Source organism: Actinia tenebrosa, unplaced genomic scaffold (genome assembly GCF_029948245.1).
Source record: "Actinia tenebrosa isolate PJP-AT-01 unplaced genomic scaffold, QUT_ActTen_1.0 PGA_scaffold9__36_contigs__length_13948895, whole genome shotgun sequence".
NCBI lineage: Eukaryota > Metazoa > Cnidaria > Anthozoa > Actiniaria > Actiniidae > Actinia > Actinia tenebrosa.
The window spans coordinates 2,637,557-2,655,047 of record NW_028292586.1 but is presented as its reverse complement, the minus strand read 5'-3'; the positions used below and the strand labels follow the sequence as shown (position 1 = coordinate 2,655,047).

At 37.3% G+C, this 17,491-nt stretch overlaps 2 protein-coding genes across 4 annotated transcripts; both read right to left on the bottom strand.

Moving 5' to 3' along the window:
- Positions 1–189: 189 nt before the first annotated feature.
- Positions 190–11,338, bottom strand: LOC116307086 (argininosuccinate synthase). 3 transcript variants are annotated; one of them, XM_089024828.1, is made up of 18 exons: positions 11,239–11,338; positions 10,058–10,174; positions 8,916–8,984; positions 8,091–8,190; positions 7,792–7,880; positions 7,644–7,700; positions 7,310–7,384; positions 6,874–6,944; positions 6,490–6,520; positions 5,620–5,679; positions 4,865–4,895; positions 4,508–4,592; positions 3,491–3,555; positions 3,143–3,216; positions 2,654–2,812; positions 1,710–1,765; positions 1,171–1,236; positions 190–328 (listed from the first exon to the last, which is right to left on the bottom strand). In XM_089024828.1, exons 1-18 carry the CDS (start codon positions 11,257–11,259, stop codon positions 283–285), a joined length of 1,272 nt encoding a protein of 423 aa, XP_088880954.1. In that variant the 5' UTR covers positions 11,260–11,338; the 3' UTR covers positions 190–282. The 3 variants fall into 3 exon arrangements, with proteins under 3 accessions (XP_088880954.1, XP_088880956.1, XP_088880955.1); XM_089024830.1 differs by lacking the exon at positions 11,239–11,338 and adding an exon at positions 10,394–10,411; XM_089024829.1 differs by lacking the exon at positions 11,239–11,338 and adding an exon at positions 10,332–10,350.
- Positions 11,339–11,383: 45 nt separating this feature from the next.
- Positions 11,384–17,330, bottom strand: LOC116307087 (zeta-crystallin). The gene is made up of 8 exons (XM_031717228.2): positions 17,242–17,330; positions 16,087–16,207; positions 15,277–15,429; positions 14,537–14,700; positions 13,860–13,911; positions 13,543–13,692; positions 12,959–13,060; positions 11,384–12,288 (listed from the first exon to the last, which is right to left on the bottom strand). Exons 2-8 carry the CDS (start codon positions 16,192–16,194, stop codon positions 12,031–12,033), a joined length of 987 nt encoding a protein of 328 aa, XP_031573088.1. The 5' UTR covers positions 16,195–16,207; positions 17,242–17,330; the 3' UTR covers positions 11,384–12,030.
- Between the last annotated feature and the right edge of the window lie 161 nt (positions 17,331–17,491).

Genomic DNA, 17,491 nt, shown 5'->3' with positions numbered 1-17,491 from the left:
GGGCTCGGAATCATATAAGAACACGCGTAATGGGTAGATTACGAGCCTTGTATGAAACGACTGATGAAGAAGAGGACCAATGGGCCTTTCACAACTTCAAGTCAACTTCATTTTTTACGCGACTTGAAGTTGTGAAAGCCCCATTTGCGGGGAAGAGTCAGTGCCCTATGTACTAAAAATAAATAAAAGTTTTCTTTTCTTTCATTTTAATTCATAGGAGATCATGATAGATACAACTTATCTTGTCCTGTGTTTGTGTTTGCTTACTACGGTCCTTGATATTCATTGTTTTTCCAGTGCTTTCCTCAAACGAGCGTGTTCTCGTAGCCTGACATAAAAGAATATGAAAACAGACATCCACAATCTATTAAATATTTATGTGAGAACGAGAATGAAAATCTGGAATATGGACTGTTCAGGTAGTGGAATTGAGAGTGTGGAGTCAAGGGAAAGTTTAGAATGTGGAGCTGGAAGTGTAGAATCGAGAAAATAAATTGAGTTAGAATATTGAGTTTGTTGGAAGTGAAGAAGGGAGAGAGATTGGAATGGTGTGAGAATCCTTGAAATCATTTTTCTATTGGTTTCTTTTGTCTTGTTCTCAGTATATAAACACTCCTTTCTACCACCTCTTTCCCTTTTACTCCGACGAAGGACTAGTGTCAACCTAAACGTCAGTAAGTTTTTTCATCTTTTCACGGTGTAAAATTTACCCTTTTATCATTACTGTTTCATTAGAAACACCGACGCAGCTCACACTAGTTTTTAGCTAGTTATCTCTTCCTATACTTGAAATCAGTGGAGTTCAAAGCGTGGAGTCGAGCAAGAGTGAGTGAAGGAGAAAAAGATAGAAGGACTGGAATGTTGAGTTGGAGTGCAGAGACGAGAATATGAATGGACCACTTCGACGATACGGCGGCCATCTTGTCAGGGGGGTAATACAAAACAAAGATGATAGTTTCGTGTGTTTGTCTTTCTTTTATTGGTAAAAGCAATCGATGTGCAGCCGTCTTAATTCATCTTTTGTTGTATTCTCTTTGTTACAATATCATTACTATAACACTGCTTTGTTTGCACCCTGGACGCCCCATAATGCCTAGCGATCCAAGATGGCGGTTGCATAGTCAAAGTAGTCCATTTAGAGGCGAAGAAAGTTGATTTTGTACGATTTACCTGAGTGCGTTAATCTTGATGAAACCAGCTGCGTCAGCAGGATTATAATCACCGATCACATCCATACTACACAAAAATGGAAATGAATTCACATGAGGAAAGCCGCTCTGCGTGGGCCGAGCGACTCACATGGAGAAATTATCGTCATACCCGATATAAAGGGTCAGTTATACTAGGAAATGCTCCATACGACTTGCATTGCATTTTTGTTGTGCGATAAAGGAAGTGTGTAACACAAAAAGGGTTACGGTTGCATTCTAAAGGCCCGTTTACGCAGGCGATATTTTGGCAGTGCAATAGCGCGTTTTCACTCGCATGATAAGATAGCTATATTGGTGTACCAAACAATAGAAACTTTCTGCACATTTTTTTGCATAAAAATAGAGTTCAATTCCTGGAGGATAGAAAGTGAATTGTTTTGGTACACCAACATGGCTGCTGTGACGTCACGTGAAAACGCTCTGTTGTCGCGCGAAAAGTCACGCTGTCATTGTTGTTGTTGTTATTGTTAATATCGTAAATATTTACTTCATGCCTACCTGACGAGTTCTTCATTGTAGAGTGATGCCTTGGATTCGCGCGCTTTGACGTACACCTTACGAATAAATTGAAATTTAAAATAGGTTCTAATTGTTTTTTTAAAATAAGATAAAACAAAAAACAAAAGAAAAAAAAAATGAAATGAAATTATATAATATAAATTAAATAAAGTAAAATAAAATAAAATAAAATGATAAATCTCTTTATTTAAGTGTCTAGTCGGGGACACCTTTTCGCTCACACACACTACGACTATATTCAATATTCTATGCACACAACGCCCAACTCACATGTTGATTTTTACGGAGCTAGTGAGGAAAACCGGAGAGAAACCCTCTTTGCGTAAAGCAAAGAAGAGAATAAAACACATCAAACAAACTTGACTCAAATATTAACCATTCCAAGGATGAGTATTAACCTGGGTCAAGTTTGAATTGCAGTGCATTGTGGGACATATTTCCAAGATGGCGGCTATTTCGTCCCCTAAAACAGCCCCAAAATGCACTGCAATGCCAACTTGACCCAGCTTTTCTAATTTCTCAACCTCGGAATTGCTAATAGGAGAGAAAGAATCAAACAAACTCGACTCATAAACCAGCTTTGGCGAGAGAAACCGAACGCGGGTCCCCTTGCTACAAACCTAGCATTAGGGACTTTGAGATTTGCAAAATCTGCAACGGCAACGTCTACCGGAAGTGTAAATAATTTCGCTTTGGGGTTTCGCGCCTTCAAAGTCTGTATTCCCTGTGGATGAGTTGACTTTACTGACAATGTTTTGAATGAAATCTCCAATGAACAGAACCCCAAAGAGAAGTTATTTACACTTCCGGTTGACGTCGCAGTCGTAGATTTTGCAAATCTTAAAGTCTCTATTAATAAGATGTCAACGCATCAGTAGCGTAGACCAACATTTCTTATTACACTATTATCGTTATTGACTTACATTTCCTTTACTAATAGCCATCTTGACTATCCCCTCTACATTCTCCTGGCTCTTCTCGATGCAGAACCTGACAAAGTCACCTTCAGGGCTATACCAGTACCCGTTGTACACAAGATCTGCAAAACGTGCGCTAAGACTCTGCTTGATCTTACGAACCTCCTATTATAGGACAAGAAAACAAACTATTAAATTATTATTAGAGATGATAGAGGCTTCGTTACCCACCCTGTCCATTGTAATCACATGATGGTCACGTGATCGTTACCCACCCTGTCCATTGTAATCACATGATGGTCACGTGATCGTTACCCACCCTGTCCATTGTAATCACATGATGGTCACGTGATCGTTACCCACCCTGTCCATTGTAATCACATGATGGTCACGTGATCGTTACCCACCCTGTCCATTGTAATCACATGATGGTTACGTGTTCGTTACCCACCCTGTCCATTGTAATCACATCATGGTCACGTGTTCGTTACCCACCCTGTCCATTGTAACTGCTTCGATGTCAAGGTGAGCAGCTCTCAAGATGGTTCCCGCTGGACATTCGTAGATCCCTGAAAAAAAAATTAGGGCAACTTAATGGCACAATGGTCTGTTGCATCATCATCATCCTCATCATCCTCGTGCTCATCATCATCATCATCATCATCATCATCTCATCATCATCATCATTTCATTCACCTTATGAGTCTACAAATTGGAATTTTCCCGGGTTAGACGGGTAAAGGGTTTCTGGGACACAAAAAAGACAAGTATTTCCGAGCATTCCATGAAAAGTACGACGAACCCAGTAGAACGACCACCCTACTGAACAGAAGCAGCCCTTACCTCTGGACTTCATTCCAACAAATCTGTTTTCCACCAAGTCGATCCTACCAACTCCATGCTCACTTCTGTAAAAATACATTTTACCAAGAATTGATTATTCGAAATTTGCATTTTGATTGATTGATTGCCAGTGGTCAATTGGAGTCCATACCATGACAATCCCCAAATGGCAGGCGCAGCGCGCGGTGACCAGATTCTCTAGTTTTACTCTCTCCACAAAACCCAACACGCTATATTCCAATTCGATTTGTGAGTTAGCCATGCCCTGACTTAGATCATCCCAGAGGTTGTTTCAGGGTTCGATCTGTGTGATACTCTTGCCCTGACTTAGATCAGCCCAGAGGTTGTTTCAGGGTTCGATCTGTGTGATACTCTTGCCCTGACTTAGATCAGCCCAGAGGTTGTTTCAGGGTTCGATCTTTGAGTTAGTCGTACCCTGACTTTGATCAGCCCAGACGTCGATTCAGGGTTCAATCTGTGAGTTAGCCATGCCCTGACTTAGATCAGCCCAGAGGTTGTTTCAGGGTTCAATCTGTGAGTTAGCCATGCCCTGACTTAGATCAGCCCAGAGGTTGTTTCAGGGTTCAATCTGTGAGTTGGCTGTGCCCTGACTTTGATCAGCCCATCCAGAGGTTGTTTCAGGCTTCAATCTTTGAGTTAGCTGTGCCCTGACTTTGATCGACCAAGGAGGTGTTTCAAAGCTTTATAAGATTTGAAGATTTCAAAAGATTTAATCGTGAATCTTACCCTATGGTATTCAGATACTGGTAGATCTCTAATGGTGAATCTTACCCTATGGTATTCAGATACTGGTAGATCTCTAATGGTGAATCTTACCCTATGGTATTCAGATACTGGTAGATCTCTAATGGTGAATCTTACCCTATGGTATTCAGATACTGGTAGATCTCTAATGGTGAATCTTACCCTATGGTATTCAGATACTGGTAGATTTCTAATGGTGAACCTTACCCTATGGTATTCAGATACTGGTAGATCTCTAATGGTGAATCTTACCCTATGGTATTCAGATACTGGTAGATCTCTAACGGGGTGGCTTTGCTTGTCTGGTCATCTAGGTTTTTCACTCTGATCGGCACTCCTAAAATGAAGATAAAAGGTTGCTATAAAGAGACGTCACTTCCGGTCACGTGTGAATTGGTACGTTATGGCGGATTGAACTCATGGAGGGCAACCAATCAAAAATCGTACAGGAGCGTGACATCACAACCAGCTGCCATGTTGGATGAAAAGAAGATTAGTCCTTTGATTGCGATCCTTGTGTCATCCAACATGGCTGCCATATCTCTTGTAACTACCGGTATTTTTTAGGATTCCCTTACACTGAAATTATAGTCGCAATAATGAAATTACCTTTTTTGAACTCTATCTCAACAATGGCGGGCTGCAAAGGCAAGAAAGGAAATAAGTGAACTGATAATGGCCCTGATAATTTACTATCCCTTATGCGTAATGTTTTCTCATTTCAGACCACGTGTCATTCCCTATAGTATCATTTCTTTAGTTAATGGTCATGACTGAGAAGACATTTGGATATAGATACATCTCAAACGAAGAATCTTATTCTCTAGATAATGACATGTAGTCTGAAATGAGAAAACACAAGGTAACGAGGTTTATCTGATGTCCTTGGATATTCCCCAGCCCCGTTTTCTCAATTTTCATCCAAATTTAAGGACTTGACGGGCCACGATACCAGAACATGAGTATTATCATGCATTGCTATGAAATTGTTTTCAATAAGAATTCATAAAAAATTGGTTATTCTCGTCTTTAAATATGAAACTGTCTTCTCAATTTTACTGAAATTGCATTGTCCGTCAAATTGGATGCGCACGCAACCTTGACAAAACTGTCTATTGCTTACTATCAATCACGTGACTTTTTGGAGTTGACTGGGGGGGGGGGGGGGAACAAGCGGTTGACTGGGGGGCAACTAGCAGATGTTAAGTCAAAACATGTCACAATAAGTCCTCAAACTATTGTATTTGACTATTCCTACGACATGAAACCAGAAAACAAGAGATCAAAACAACCTCCAAGATTCTACAAGCAGCTATAACCGGAAGTGACGTCTATTGATAGCAACCTATACCTCTCTACCTTACCTTGTCAGGGGCAGTGATGGGATCTTTTGTCATTAGGTATATGTCATCAGGACCCTCAGTCTGTGGATGGACAAACAAGCAGTGAATTTTTTGAACAGTTACATTTAACAAAATAAGACAGATTGAAACACATGCAAAACAGCCATCAACTTTTGGGTTTCCTGTGTTTTGGCTCCTGATATATACTGGAGCACAAGTTATTCGTGAGGGGAAGGATGGGGGGGGGGGGGGGGGGGGATTGTAAATGATTAGAGAGTTTTAGATTGGTTTTTTTTCTCCCCGCAAATGGCAAACGTGACCACGTTTTCATAGTTTTCCTGTATTTTACTTTACCTTTTACAAACCTTCTCACCAAGCGCAAATACTCTTTTGTTTTTCTACTACTTGGACTTTTTTGCGATTCTTTTTCAGTAATTTAAAATGATTTTTTACTGGTCAACTGACGTTTCACGTTTGCGGTGAACGTAAATCTAAAACTCTCTACTGTTTAATAGCCCACCTCCAAGATATGCTTTGATTGTCACGCACAAAGGTTTCAGCATGAGGCTACATGCTGAATTAAATTTATCCTTAGCGCCTGTCACGAATGACTGAGCATTTAGCATGTAGCCTCATACTGAAACCTTTGTGCATGATAAGCGAAGCATATCTCGGAAGAGCTAGTGGGCTATTGGATAGAGGGCAAGACTGGAAGAAAGTAAAAATGGAAAAATTTACCTCAGTATTTTGAAGGATTGGAATGAATATGCAAGGGATGGGAAGAAAGGGAAGGGAATTAAGGAGAAGGGAGTGAAGAAATGGAAGTGAAGAGAAGGGGTACAGAGGGACGAAGGAAGACAGTTATATTAAGACCCATGACAAATATTTCACCTTTGGGTTTTCAAGGATGCCTGACTCATAACTAAATAAATGACAAAGGAAAAAGAAAAGAAGTTAGAAAGTACAACAAGACTTCCATGTCAATATGAATTAGAAGTTTTAAGACTAGTTTATAAAATAATTGGGGTTAGTACACACACTATGATTGGTCAAAAACCATGTTTGATGAGGGTATCAAAACACGCTTGTGTCATCCTTTACAAATACAGAATTATACGATTTTTTCCCTGTCTTTTGGCGTGTTTGTTATTTTATAAAACAGATCAAAAAACAGTTTTCCATGTTTGATACTCTGATCAAAACACACGGGATGTTGAGAGAAGACGAGAGGAGTGTAGGAAACCATGACGCATAATTTTGATCCGTTAAATTTACCTGATGTGCATCAGGTTAGCATCCATGCTCCATGGATTCTTGGGTGTAACTGGTAGTGGGATATCGTGAGCCTATAAACAATAATGATAATAAATAATATATAATAATGATGGTATTGATGATGATGATGATGTCATGGTGGTCGTGGTGGTACAATAGTCTGCAATTATTTATTGCAAATACTACCATCATCATCATCATCATCATCACTCTATCACCACTACCAGCACCACTACCATCATTGGTAGTGGTGATGATGCTGATTATAATGATGATGGTGGTTGGTGATAACACTGATGACTTTGACCTCACATTCGCACTACCACTGTACATACATTCTGTGCATACAACTCTCATATCACATGTTTAATTTTATACATATCAAAAAAACTCAAATGTTTAAATTAAAAAATCAAAATTATGCAAAGTAATTCACCTTTGCATATTCAAAAAGATCAGTTCTTCCCTTGAATTTATCCAAGAACTCTGGCAGCCTCCAAGGAGAGATTGTCTGCAATATAAATAATATGAGCTTCAGAACTCTATATTTTAAATGGGATTATAAAATAACTGTTCTAAATCTTGCATACTGATTGGTTGGGAGCGCATGCTTTATGAGAGCATGCGCGCACACTTTCAGTTTGGCAGGGCAGGGCAGTACAGTACGGGGCAGGGCAGGGCAGGGCAGGGCAGGGCAGAGCAGGGCAGGGCAGGGCAGAGCAGGGCAGTAGAGTTGAATAGAGTAAGAGAAGTGAGACACAAGCACATACCTGTACATTTGGAAACAATGCATAGTATGTCATCTCAAACCTGACCTGGTCATTGCCCTAAAAAGAAAGGATTCCATCAAATATTATTATCATTTATTTGCAAAATTTTAAAATGAAAAAATGAATAAAGATTTTTCTTGTGCATTACCTTTCCAGTTGCACCATGAGATACATATCCTGCATTCTCCTTCAATGCAATCTCAATCTGTCGCTTTGCAATGCATGGGCGTGCAATAGCTATAACAAAAGATCCAAGATAAGTTTCTGGTTTCTGGGACTGGAATTTTATAATGATGACAGCAGCAAAGGAGACATTAGCTGAGACTTGAAAGCATGAAAAAGGCTAAAGCCCCCACCCCTCCCCCTGGGTTCTGTACCAATCAAATTGGCCCCTGTCACTATACCCCTAGTATAGTTTACAAGTGATTAACATTGTGTATTTCTTACATGTTCCCATAAGATATCTATCTTCATAGATAGCATTGGCTTGAATGGCTGGGAAAATAAAATCTTTGACAAATTCCTCCTTCAAATCTTCAATAAACACCTAATAAAACAATAAAACAATAAAATAAATCTACTCCTTTTAAGAATAATAAGCATTATGATTTATTTTTAAAAGTAATTTTCAAAAGATTTTATTATCAAAGTGTCGACATCTGTAAACAATATGCACCTGCACCTACATATATAATCAGTAAGAAAATAATATTAATTTAATCACAACCACAAGAACTTAGGATATAGATAAGATCAATACAAGCAGATTCAATTTAAATTGAAAGAGAGAAATAAGAGATGAAAGTAATTATAAATACATTCTTATGTACATAAAAAAGATTCTTAAAGCAAATAATTAATCTCTTTAAATTGTTTGTGGTAAAATTGGTATAGTAAATTTAAAAGTGAAAAAATATCTCAGAAAAATCTTTAAGCTTTCTAATAATAATTTTAGAAGCAAAATGTAATTTTCTTCAAAATTATTGAGACTTATCATAACATAAATCTTTTTTTTTTTCTTTTTTTTTTCCAAAAAACATAGGTTTGTATGGAATTCAAAAAAAATCTACTCAATATCTGTTCTACACCTTTCTTATTCAACAGGCTCATTAAAATATATTTTTTAATATATTTTTTATCAAATTTACAGCGCTCTTATCACCTTTTCACTTTTACACTCTTAAATATTTTATCAAATAAGATTAAATTATAAAATATTAGCTGTTAAGTGAAAATCTGTGGTTTCACTGGGACAAATGAAATCAAATTTACCTTTTTTGCACCAAGATTCGTAGCTTTTTTTCTAGCAGCTTCAAAATCTTCATCTTGACCTACATCAGCCTGTAGTGGGAAATGAAAAAAGAGAATGAAATAAAGGGAAAATTCCAAAATGAGAACTTGATATTTATATTGAAATCTTATCTCGGATTTGCAGCTGTTCTAAATGTAATTAAGGTAAAATAATAATTTTCACAAGTTTTCATTTTAAAAGCCTGAAGCCACAATATAGAAAATGTTTGGAGGAAACATTTGGTTGAAAACATTAAAATCGAAAATTTCGTCAAAAAATCCTTCCGGTCAATTGTAGCAAATGTTATGAAATAATAAGCTTACTGAAAAGCAATATAGACTTTTTTGTAGATAATCTGCCAATTTTGACGGATTTTTAGTGGCAATCATCGCCTCTTTGTCTACTTGTCTTGACTTATCATATTTAAGATAACTTCGATCACCTGGCAGTCAATAAGTGTAAGAATGTTCAGCCCCAAAAAATTCCTTAAATCTCACGCTTTTTTAACAATAAATATTATTTATTCATATCAAAATTTAAAAATCAATCTAAAAGAGGAAAATGTTAAATTAATTCTAACCTTTGCCTTTTGAAACCACTTTTCGATTCGTGCAAACGAATTAATTTTTCCGCCTAATTTTTGAAGTATCCAGGCAACCGGAATTTTTGCATCCTCCAAGCATTGATTTATTTCCTTATAAAAGAATTATCCAATATCTAATTCCTTATTGTTTTTCTATAAAAAGTCATAGAGACCTTTGCCTAGAAAAAGTGTTCTTATATTATTCGGAAAAATTTTGAAGCTTAGCAAAAAACATTTGCCGACGAAACTACGGCCAAGTCATCTCTAATCCTCTCTCAATAATCTTACATTACCAATGGAATTTTTATTTCTTGATAAGGAAAGGAAGAAGAAAGCTAAATTACGTTGTAAAAAAAATTTTTTTTCGAGAATCGGATTTTTTTTCCGTGACTTTTTTAAAAATAAAACACGTGCGAAGGCAGTGAGCTGATGCAACTCATCAACGGTTTCAAATCGAGAAGAAAATTCTTATTGTTCTTTTTCCTCGTGAAAAAAAATTACTTAGGCTTAATATAAAGTCAATTCTAAAGTTTTCCTTACCATGTAGCAGATAACATCAAACCCTTGCTCCTTTAGCCATACTAAAATACACGAAGTGTCTAGACCACCACTGTATGCAAGAACAACAGTTTTACTCGAACCGGCTTCAGCCATTTTCTACGATACCAAAGTAAATATAGTCACTCTTGAAAGAAGCCTTATACACGTAACCTACAACTTACTATGTTGTTTTGAGGATATAAAGATCAACAATGTTAATTTGTTTAAAGAGAGGCGATAGTGACCCCTGATTGGCTAAGTCTTATTACGATACCGGATAATACCAGTCCATTTGAATATATGATTTATCGTTTGGCGAGACTTTCAGTCTATAACCTTTTTACTTCCGGCGATTTTCACTGCAATCAAAAAGTTAGGGACAGACCATTAGATTTTTGGGGGGGAGGGGGGGGGGGGTTGGGTAAAAACCAAAAAAAAAATTCGAGCTCAGCTTTAAAGAGTGAAATAAAAATCGTGCATAAGAAAAGTGCCAGAAAAGATTCCAAATCATGCGGCATATCGAATTCACGGAATCAACGGAATCAACGGAATCTCTTTGAAACATATGGAAGTCAAACATCATTAAAATAAAGACAAATCAAATCAAAAGAAAAAGTTAAGAACTTCGTGCTCGGTCGTCCTCTAAGAAAAAAATTATATAAAACAACTCGATCGCCATTTTGTAAGCACAGGTAGCCCAATTTTCAAACACAGGAAGCCCATAGACATAAAGAAGAATTGGGCTACCTGTGCTTACAAAATGGCGATCGAGTTGTTTTATATAATTTTTTTCTTAGAGGACGACCGAGCACGAAGTTCTTAACTTTTTCTTTTAATTTGATTTGTCTTTATTTTAATGATGTTTGACTTCCATATGTTTCAAAGAGATTCCGTTGATTCCGTTGATTCCGTTGATTCCGTGAATTCGATATGCCGAAATCATGTCCAAAAAAAATTCCTGCACAGCCATGAGGCGTAAAAAAAATTCCTGCACACAATAAATTGTCCAAACCCCCCCCCCCCCCCCTTAAAAATCTAATTGTCCATCCCTTAGGTTCCTATGAGTTTGGTGAACAGAATTCAGGAAATTAAAAACACGGAATGCAAAAGAATAACTACGGCAATAAATGAAAGACATAGGGTGTGGGACGTTCTTCTTGTTAGACTGCATTATCGCTTACCAGTATTTCCAACCCCTCCATTCCATTTTCGTAAAAAGCATGCCAGGTGGTTTTTAGCTAATTCTGAAAGCAAAACTTGAAAATGAATCATGGGGGGGGTGGGGGGGAGATATCAGTGTGAGAAATTATAAGCTAAGTAATAAGATAATAAGATTTCTAAATTTTACTCAAAGCACAAAGAGGGGGTTTTGGAATTTTTTCCCTATATCACTAAGCCCACTAGTTTTCTTTACCATTTTTTAACAACCTTCTGTAGATCTTTTTTACATTTTTTTTCTGGATTAGCTAGAGTGCACAAAAAGCAGATTAATATTGTGTTAATTACTTTGATTCCTAAGGAATACTAAGTATCATAGCTCAGTTATGCTGGACTACAGTTAAATGCACACTTTACGACCCCCTCGGTGCTGTGTGAATGACGTCACATAGCACCCTTTTTAGGTTTTACTCTTTTCTTTACTCTCAGGGGTGGATCCTAAATGAAGAAATGTATACAGAGATATTATGCATCGTAAATGTTTCTTCATTGCTTCAAAAAAGTGTAATAACAATAATGGCATTAGGGGGGTGTCTGGTGCACTACAGGACATCCCCTGGATTCACCCCTGATTCTAATCATTTTTCATCTCCAAAGGGGGGTGGCCACCCAATCCACCCCTGAATCTGCCCTTGTTCCTAATTGGATCTCTTCCTGCAGACATTGTTTTTACTTTTAACCTTATGTACAATTTATGAATTTAAACATTATTATACCTACTACAATTAATCATAAAAATATTAAAACAGATTAAACTAGATGGTCAACACCATTTTCCCTTGTGCTCCTTTAGTTTCAATAATCTCTGTGTGTGCTTGAACTACTTCACTTAGAGAGAGTTCACGGCCAATTATAGGCCTTAACCAACCAGCCTCTGCTCCAGCATTTAATGCTGCAATAGTCTCCTTTTTCTCTTCATGGTTGATATTCATCAGCATCACTCCAAATATACTCGATTCTCTAGCCATAAGATCACGAGGGCAGATTCCAATATTTCCTCTGTTACCAACCACCTAAAGGCAAAGATTGAGGCCATCTTGTTATGGTTATTAAGCTCTCATATTATTTCTCTATTGAAGAGCTTTTAATAGTTTGAATAAGGTGGTCCCAATGTCAATCTTTTTCTTGGTATCAACATATACACAATAAGAAGAAACCACAATTTTATACAGAGAATATTTTAAAGAAATATTGATTGAAATCAAAAATAATAATTAGCTATTAATAGCAATTGTGGAAAATGTAACAGTCCAGCAAGTAATAAATCTCTGGCTCTTATTTAGAGGTTTTGATTGTTTTAAGGGATCAATGTACTAAAACTATAGGTCAATACACCCTAGATCACAAATTGCAGGGACACCTTGCAGCAACACCTCTACACCCTGTGTACTGTAATCAGGAGACAAGTGGTTCATCTTTTAATGCAAAAATGAATTCATAAATTTCATAATGAAAAACCCTGAGAACTAGAAGCTCACTGGTTCATTTTTATGATGTCACATGAAGAGACAGATCACTGAGAGGAGTCACTAGGTGCATTAGTATAAAACAATGTATGTAACCTCTACTATGCTCTAATGCCAATTTTGAGGTTCTGAGATTTTTGAGATTTTGGGATTTTTGCTGATTCATTTCTTGGTCACATTAAATTACCAATTTCCTAAAAAAGGTTTGCTGACATACCCCAACTCTGCCTCCAGTTGCCAGCAGCTGCAGATCCTTGTGAAGGTTCACATTAGCAAGCATTTCTACAATTGCATCAACACCTTTTCCTTCTGTTACTTCCTGACAGAATAATATTGAAGAATTTAAGTCATTCTTAACAGCACTCACAGAATCATACTTATTTACGACAGGGCAGAAAAACGACAAGCCTGCTACTTTCATGATTTTTTCATTTAACTGAGTTTGATACCCCAAATTTTTAAGTGTTTCATTTGTGTCACTGCTGCTAAAAACTTGTGACGAAATTTTGTCGAATTAGAATAAATCTACTTATTAGTATTCACGAAAATGTCAGTTTTTCTGCTGATCAAAGTATCACCTCTCCCAAAGTACACGGCTTTATATCTCAAATAAGCATTCAATAAATTTTGGTCGCATTTAATATTTTGCTATTTGGCTCCAAAAGAACGTGTTTACAAAATATTGAGCTGAAATATGTAAAGCTGTCCTTATGGCAAAAGGCCAAAAACCGTTTTTCTGCCCTGTCGTCATTTACAGAAAAAAGTAACACAATTCCAATCCATATTATCTTGATAACCTACCTTTATTTTATCTACATAATCTGGACTATGATGGTTAAAAGTATAATGAGCACCCGCTTTACGCACAATCTCTTCACCCTCAGGAGTGCCTGCTGTTCCTATGACAACCAGCCCATGAGCCCTAGCAAGCTGGCAGGCTGCTGTCCCAGCCTAAAATAGTTTTAAGAGCAATAGCAAATGTTAGAGTTACACTTTTTTACTATTGTATTAACCAAAATGTCTCAACTCTGATATCTGCCCTTTACAGTACATTGTATACTAATTGTTCATATATAATTTGCAATCAATATCTATTTATCAAAAAGAATTAAGCTTACCCCTCCGCTTGCACCATGCACTAAAACTGTCTCACCAGGGCGAACAAGTAGCCTAAAAAAAAATTCGCAAAAAAAAAAAGTTAGATGGAAAACTTTATGCAATGTTTAATAAACGAGCAGGAGTGTTTTATCGGGTATAAAACACGAGGCGCAGCCGAGTGGTTTTAGACCCGATAAAACACGATCTGCGAGATTATTGAACGGCTTAGAAAACTTATGATGTTTGTTCTCATTGTGTACCGATTTTTTTACGAAATGAACCAAGTTTGATAGAGAAAATCCAAGTTAAAGTTTATGCAAATGAAGACGAATCTTTATCCGATTTAAAATCACCTTCATGGTCATGATTTCTATTGTGTTTTCTTCATGAATTATTAATGAGTTTTCTAATTAGAATTAAAATTCTATCATTGAATAAGAAGAATCCAAGGTTAAAGGTTACATACATAGTTTGTGTCAATGATATTTTACATAGATTATGGGTAAACATTTCTATAAAATGCTTATTGACACATCATTTATTCTTTCATTCAATCATTTCTTTAAATTATTCAATCAATTATCTATTCATTTACTCCTTCATTTACTCATTATTAGTATATTAGTAATGTAACAATATTAGTAAAACCCCTAATTGATGGAATATCAAAATCAATTTCACAAAAAAAAGTATTTACCTGTGAAATAGTGCTCTGTAGGATGTAAAATAAGGCACCCCTAGAGCGGCACCCTGGGTGAATGAAAGCTCATCATGCAGCTTAAAGGCATCATTCTCATTACACACTGTAAACTCAGCATATGTTCCTGTAAGACTGGAGAAGGTGTATACACGGTCACCAACCTGGGAAGCAGAAAGTACTTACATAATGAAGTAGCTCGCCAAACTACAACTTGCTATTTTCCTTCTTTACTCTTTTCTTCTTTTTTTCACTCAAGGAAGGACGAACATCAGTAAATTCAGTATAGTTACAAACGTTTGTTTATAAATTTCTCTGTAGTCATGTTAGCGTTTGAAAGGTCATAACTTTTTTTATAAACTTTTAAGCTAAACATTCTGAAATTTGATCAGTAAGCTTGTTTTATGTTGTGCTTTCATATGATGGGCTTATTTTTTTCAATAACCGAAACTAAATTATTTTTTAAAATTTTGAGTTCGTTTCTTGCTCATTTTGTTACTAAGAGCAAATTGCTCATTCATTCATAGATTTTAATTTTTTTAGTCTTTTAAGTCTTTTTACTTGTTTATTGTTTTAGTGGGGAGGAGCCTCGCATGGAGGAGCCTCGCATGGGACTCTCGGTCCCGTTTCACGCCCACCCTCTTGGTCCTTCTTTCTTGTTTTTTTTCTCTTTAGTTTATTTGTTAATTATTTTGTTCATTGAGAAATTTGAAGGCCAATAAAGCTGTTAAAAAAAATACCTTGAACTGTGTGACACCATCCCCGATTGAATGAACAATCCCAGCGCCATTTGCTCCAGGTGTATAAGGCAGCTGTGGCTTCCTGGCATATGTACCACTTCTGATGTACGTATCAACTGGATTGACTCCTGCAGCATGTAGCTTGATTAGCACCTGTTAATACATTTGAAGTAGGACTTCTATTAGAAAAGCAGCTATAAAGTACTGGTTACTTATAAAGCTATGTATTTCACTCTACAGGGTGGCACACTGGGGGGTCGGCAACACATTTCATGCATCGAGAGACCAGTTTCCAGTTTCAAATTACTGCTGTGTTTCTTGATTACAGACTCATTTACACAGGGTTAGCCTCGATTTTGTGCAGAATATTCACGTGTTCCAGTCAAGATCCGTTTAGTTTCAAAGTTTTTGTTGGTACTGTACTTTTTATGTTCTTGACTGACAGCAGTGAAAAACCTATTTCACAACCTTTTTTTCCCACAAGGGTAGCACTTAATAGCCAGTGGCTAACAAACCTGTGGCCCTCATTTCATGATCAAATTGGAATTTTAGGAGTTGATTTTTGCGGAGGGAGGAAAACCGGAGAACCCAGAAAACCCTCGAAGCACAGGAGAGAACCAACAAACAACTCTACTCATATACAACACCGAACCTGGTGGGATTCAAACTCGGGTTGCATTGATGAGAGGCAAGCGCTCACACCGCTACGCCACCCGTGCTTCCCGAACAAGCCATTGAAATGAATGAGTTCACAGAATATCTGAAAATGCAGTAATTCCTCCCTAATCTTAGTACAGCCAACTCCCTTACCTGTCCTTTATCAACCCTTGGTATCAGAACATCAGTCATCAGCTTCAGAACCTCAGGCCCTCCAAACTGAGACACACGGACAGCTCTCATCACTTGTGCAGCACACATCTCCTAGTTATGTCTATTTTACATATGAAAATTTAGTAAGAACTCTACTTAGCCTAATTATTGGAATTCCTGCAACTGAGAGAGAGTGGGGTAGTGAAAACATACAGGAGAAAATTTTATATTCCCTTAAGATATGAATAACAATGAAACAGGCACCATCTTGCATTGGTTGATACAACAAGAGAAGCTTTTAAGCTTATAAGCTTTTAAGTATGCCTCATTAAATAAGGAATGCTTCATATAGCCAACCAAGATGGCAGCTTTGACGTAACAAAACATGCACCTCAAGAATACTGTTTTATCACAAAAATACACATACAATAAGGAGGATACATGCCCGGGGGGGGGGGGGGGGGTACTCCCATATATGGACTATATGGGGATGATCCGCTGAACAGGGTATGGTTTTTCGAGCTTCTTGTCATTAACAGGGTATGCAATTTCACTCAAGTTCCTAGTTCTTCCCGAGTTTCCTGTCATATTCAGGGTTTCTACTTTCGTATTGACCGAAACTGGTTATTATGGTCGTCAAAAAACGATACGCGAGATGACACGATTATTGAAACAAGAACTCAGCGCAATAAATTATATCTTTTGTCATAAACAGGGTCTACAAATTTGAGTTTTTTTGTCATAAACAGGGTTTCCCTTTCGGAATCCCAGCGGAACACCCCTACCCAAATCCTCTGGTGGAGTACCCCCCCGGGCCAAGATGGTGGCTTTAAAGTAACATGCTCCAAAAGAATACTGTTTTATCACAAAAATACAAATACAGTAGGAAGGAGGATACATGCATGAAAAAAAATTAGTTAACTTTCAGACTCCCATAAGCTTTATTCAAGCATTTTGATATATATTACTCCGACGTGCAGCCCTCGGAGTAACTTCAGAATACCCGGCCATGCACTTTGTCTTAGCATGAAGCAAGTCTTTTGAAAACGATGCAATAACAATGGTAGACCAATAGAGGATTAACGTGTGCACATCCTAAGGCCGGGTATTCCGGTTGTGCCACAGATTAAAAACTAGTTATAGTAAAGAATTTACCTTTGTATTTTCCCCTAAAACTTTTACTAGTAAATTCTTCACAACCTTCCAGTGACACGCGCCTTCTCTTTCGTAACCAGTTTCCTTTCTCTTGTACCACAGGCCACCCACACTATCAGGGACCCTCTGACTTTGTCTCCTGGGATAGACCCTCTTCTCCCTCGGATCTTTTCTCATACATATGCACCAAAATTATCCCATCAAGTGGTCAGAATCGTCAGAATCACGAAAATGTAACAAAGCCCAACAG

Bases quoted from the DNA above. Each gene is read 5' to 3' on its own strand.
- LOC116307087 (XM_031717228.2), bottom strand. From the start codon at position 16,194: ATGTGTGCTGCACAAGTGATGAGAGCTGTCCGTGTGTCTCAGTTTGGA. The intron at 14,701-15,276 runs GTATTTTTTTTA...TCTGCTTCCCAG, and splicing joins ATGGTGTCACACAGTTCAAG to GTTGGTGACCGTGTATACAC. The intron at 13,912-14,536 runs GTAAATACTTTT...ATTTTTTTTTAG, and splicing joins TACAGAGCACTATTTCACAG to GCTACTTGTTCGCCCTGGTG.
- LOC116307086 (XM_089024828.1), bottom strand. From the start codon at position 11,259: ATGGAGGGGTTGGAAATACTG. The intron at 4,896-5,619 runs GTAAGGTAGAGA...TTGCCTTTGCAG, and splicing joins CCATCACTGCCCCTGACAAG to CCCGCCATTGTTGAGATAGA. The intron at 329-1,170 runs GTAAATCGTACA...CTTTTATGTCAG, and splicing joins ATCAAGATTAACGCACTCAG to GCTACGAGAACACGCTCGTT.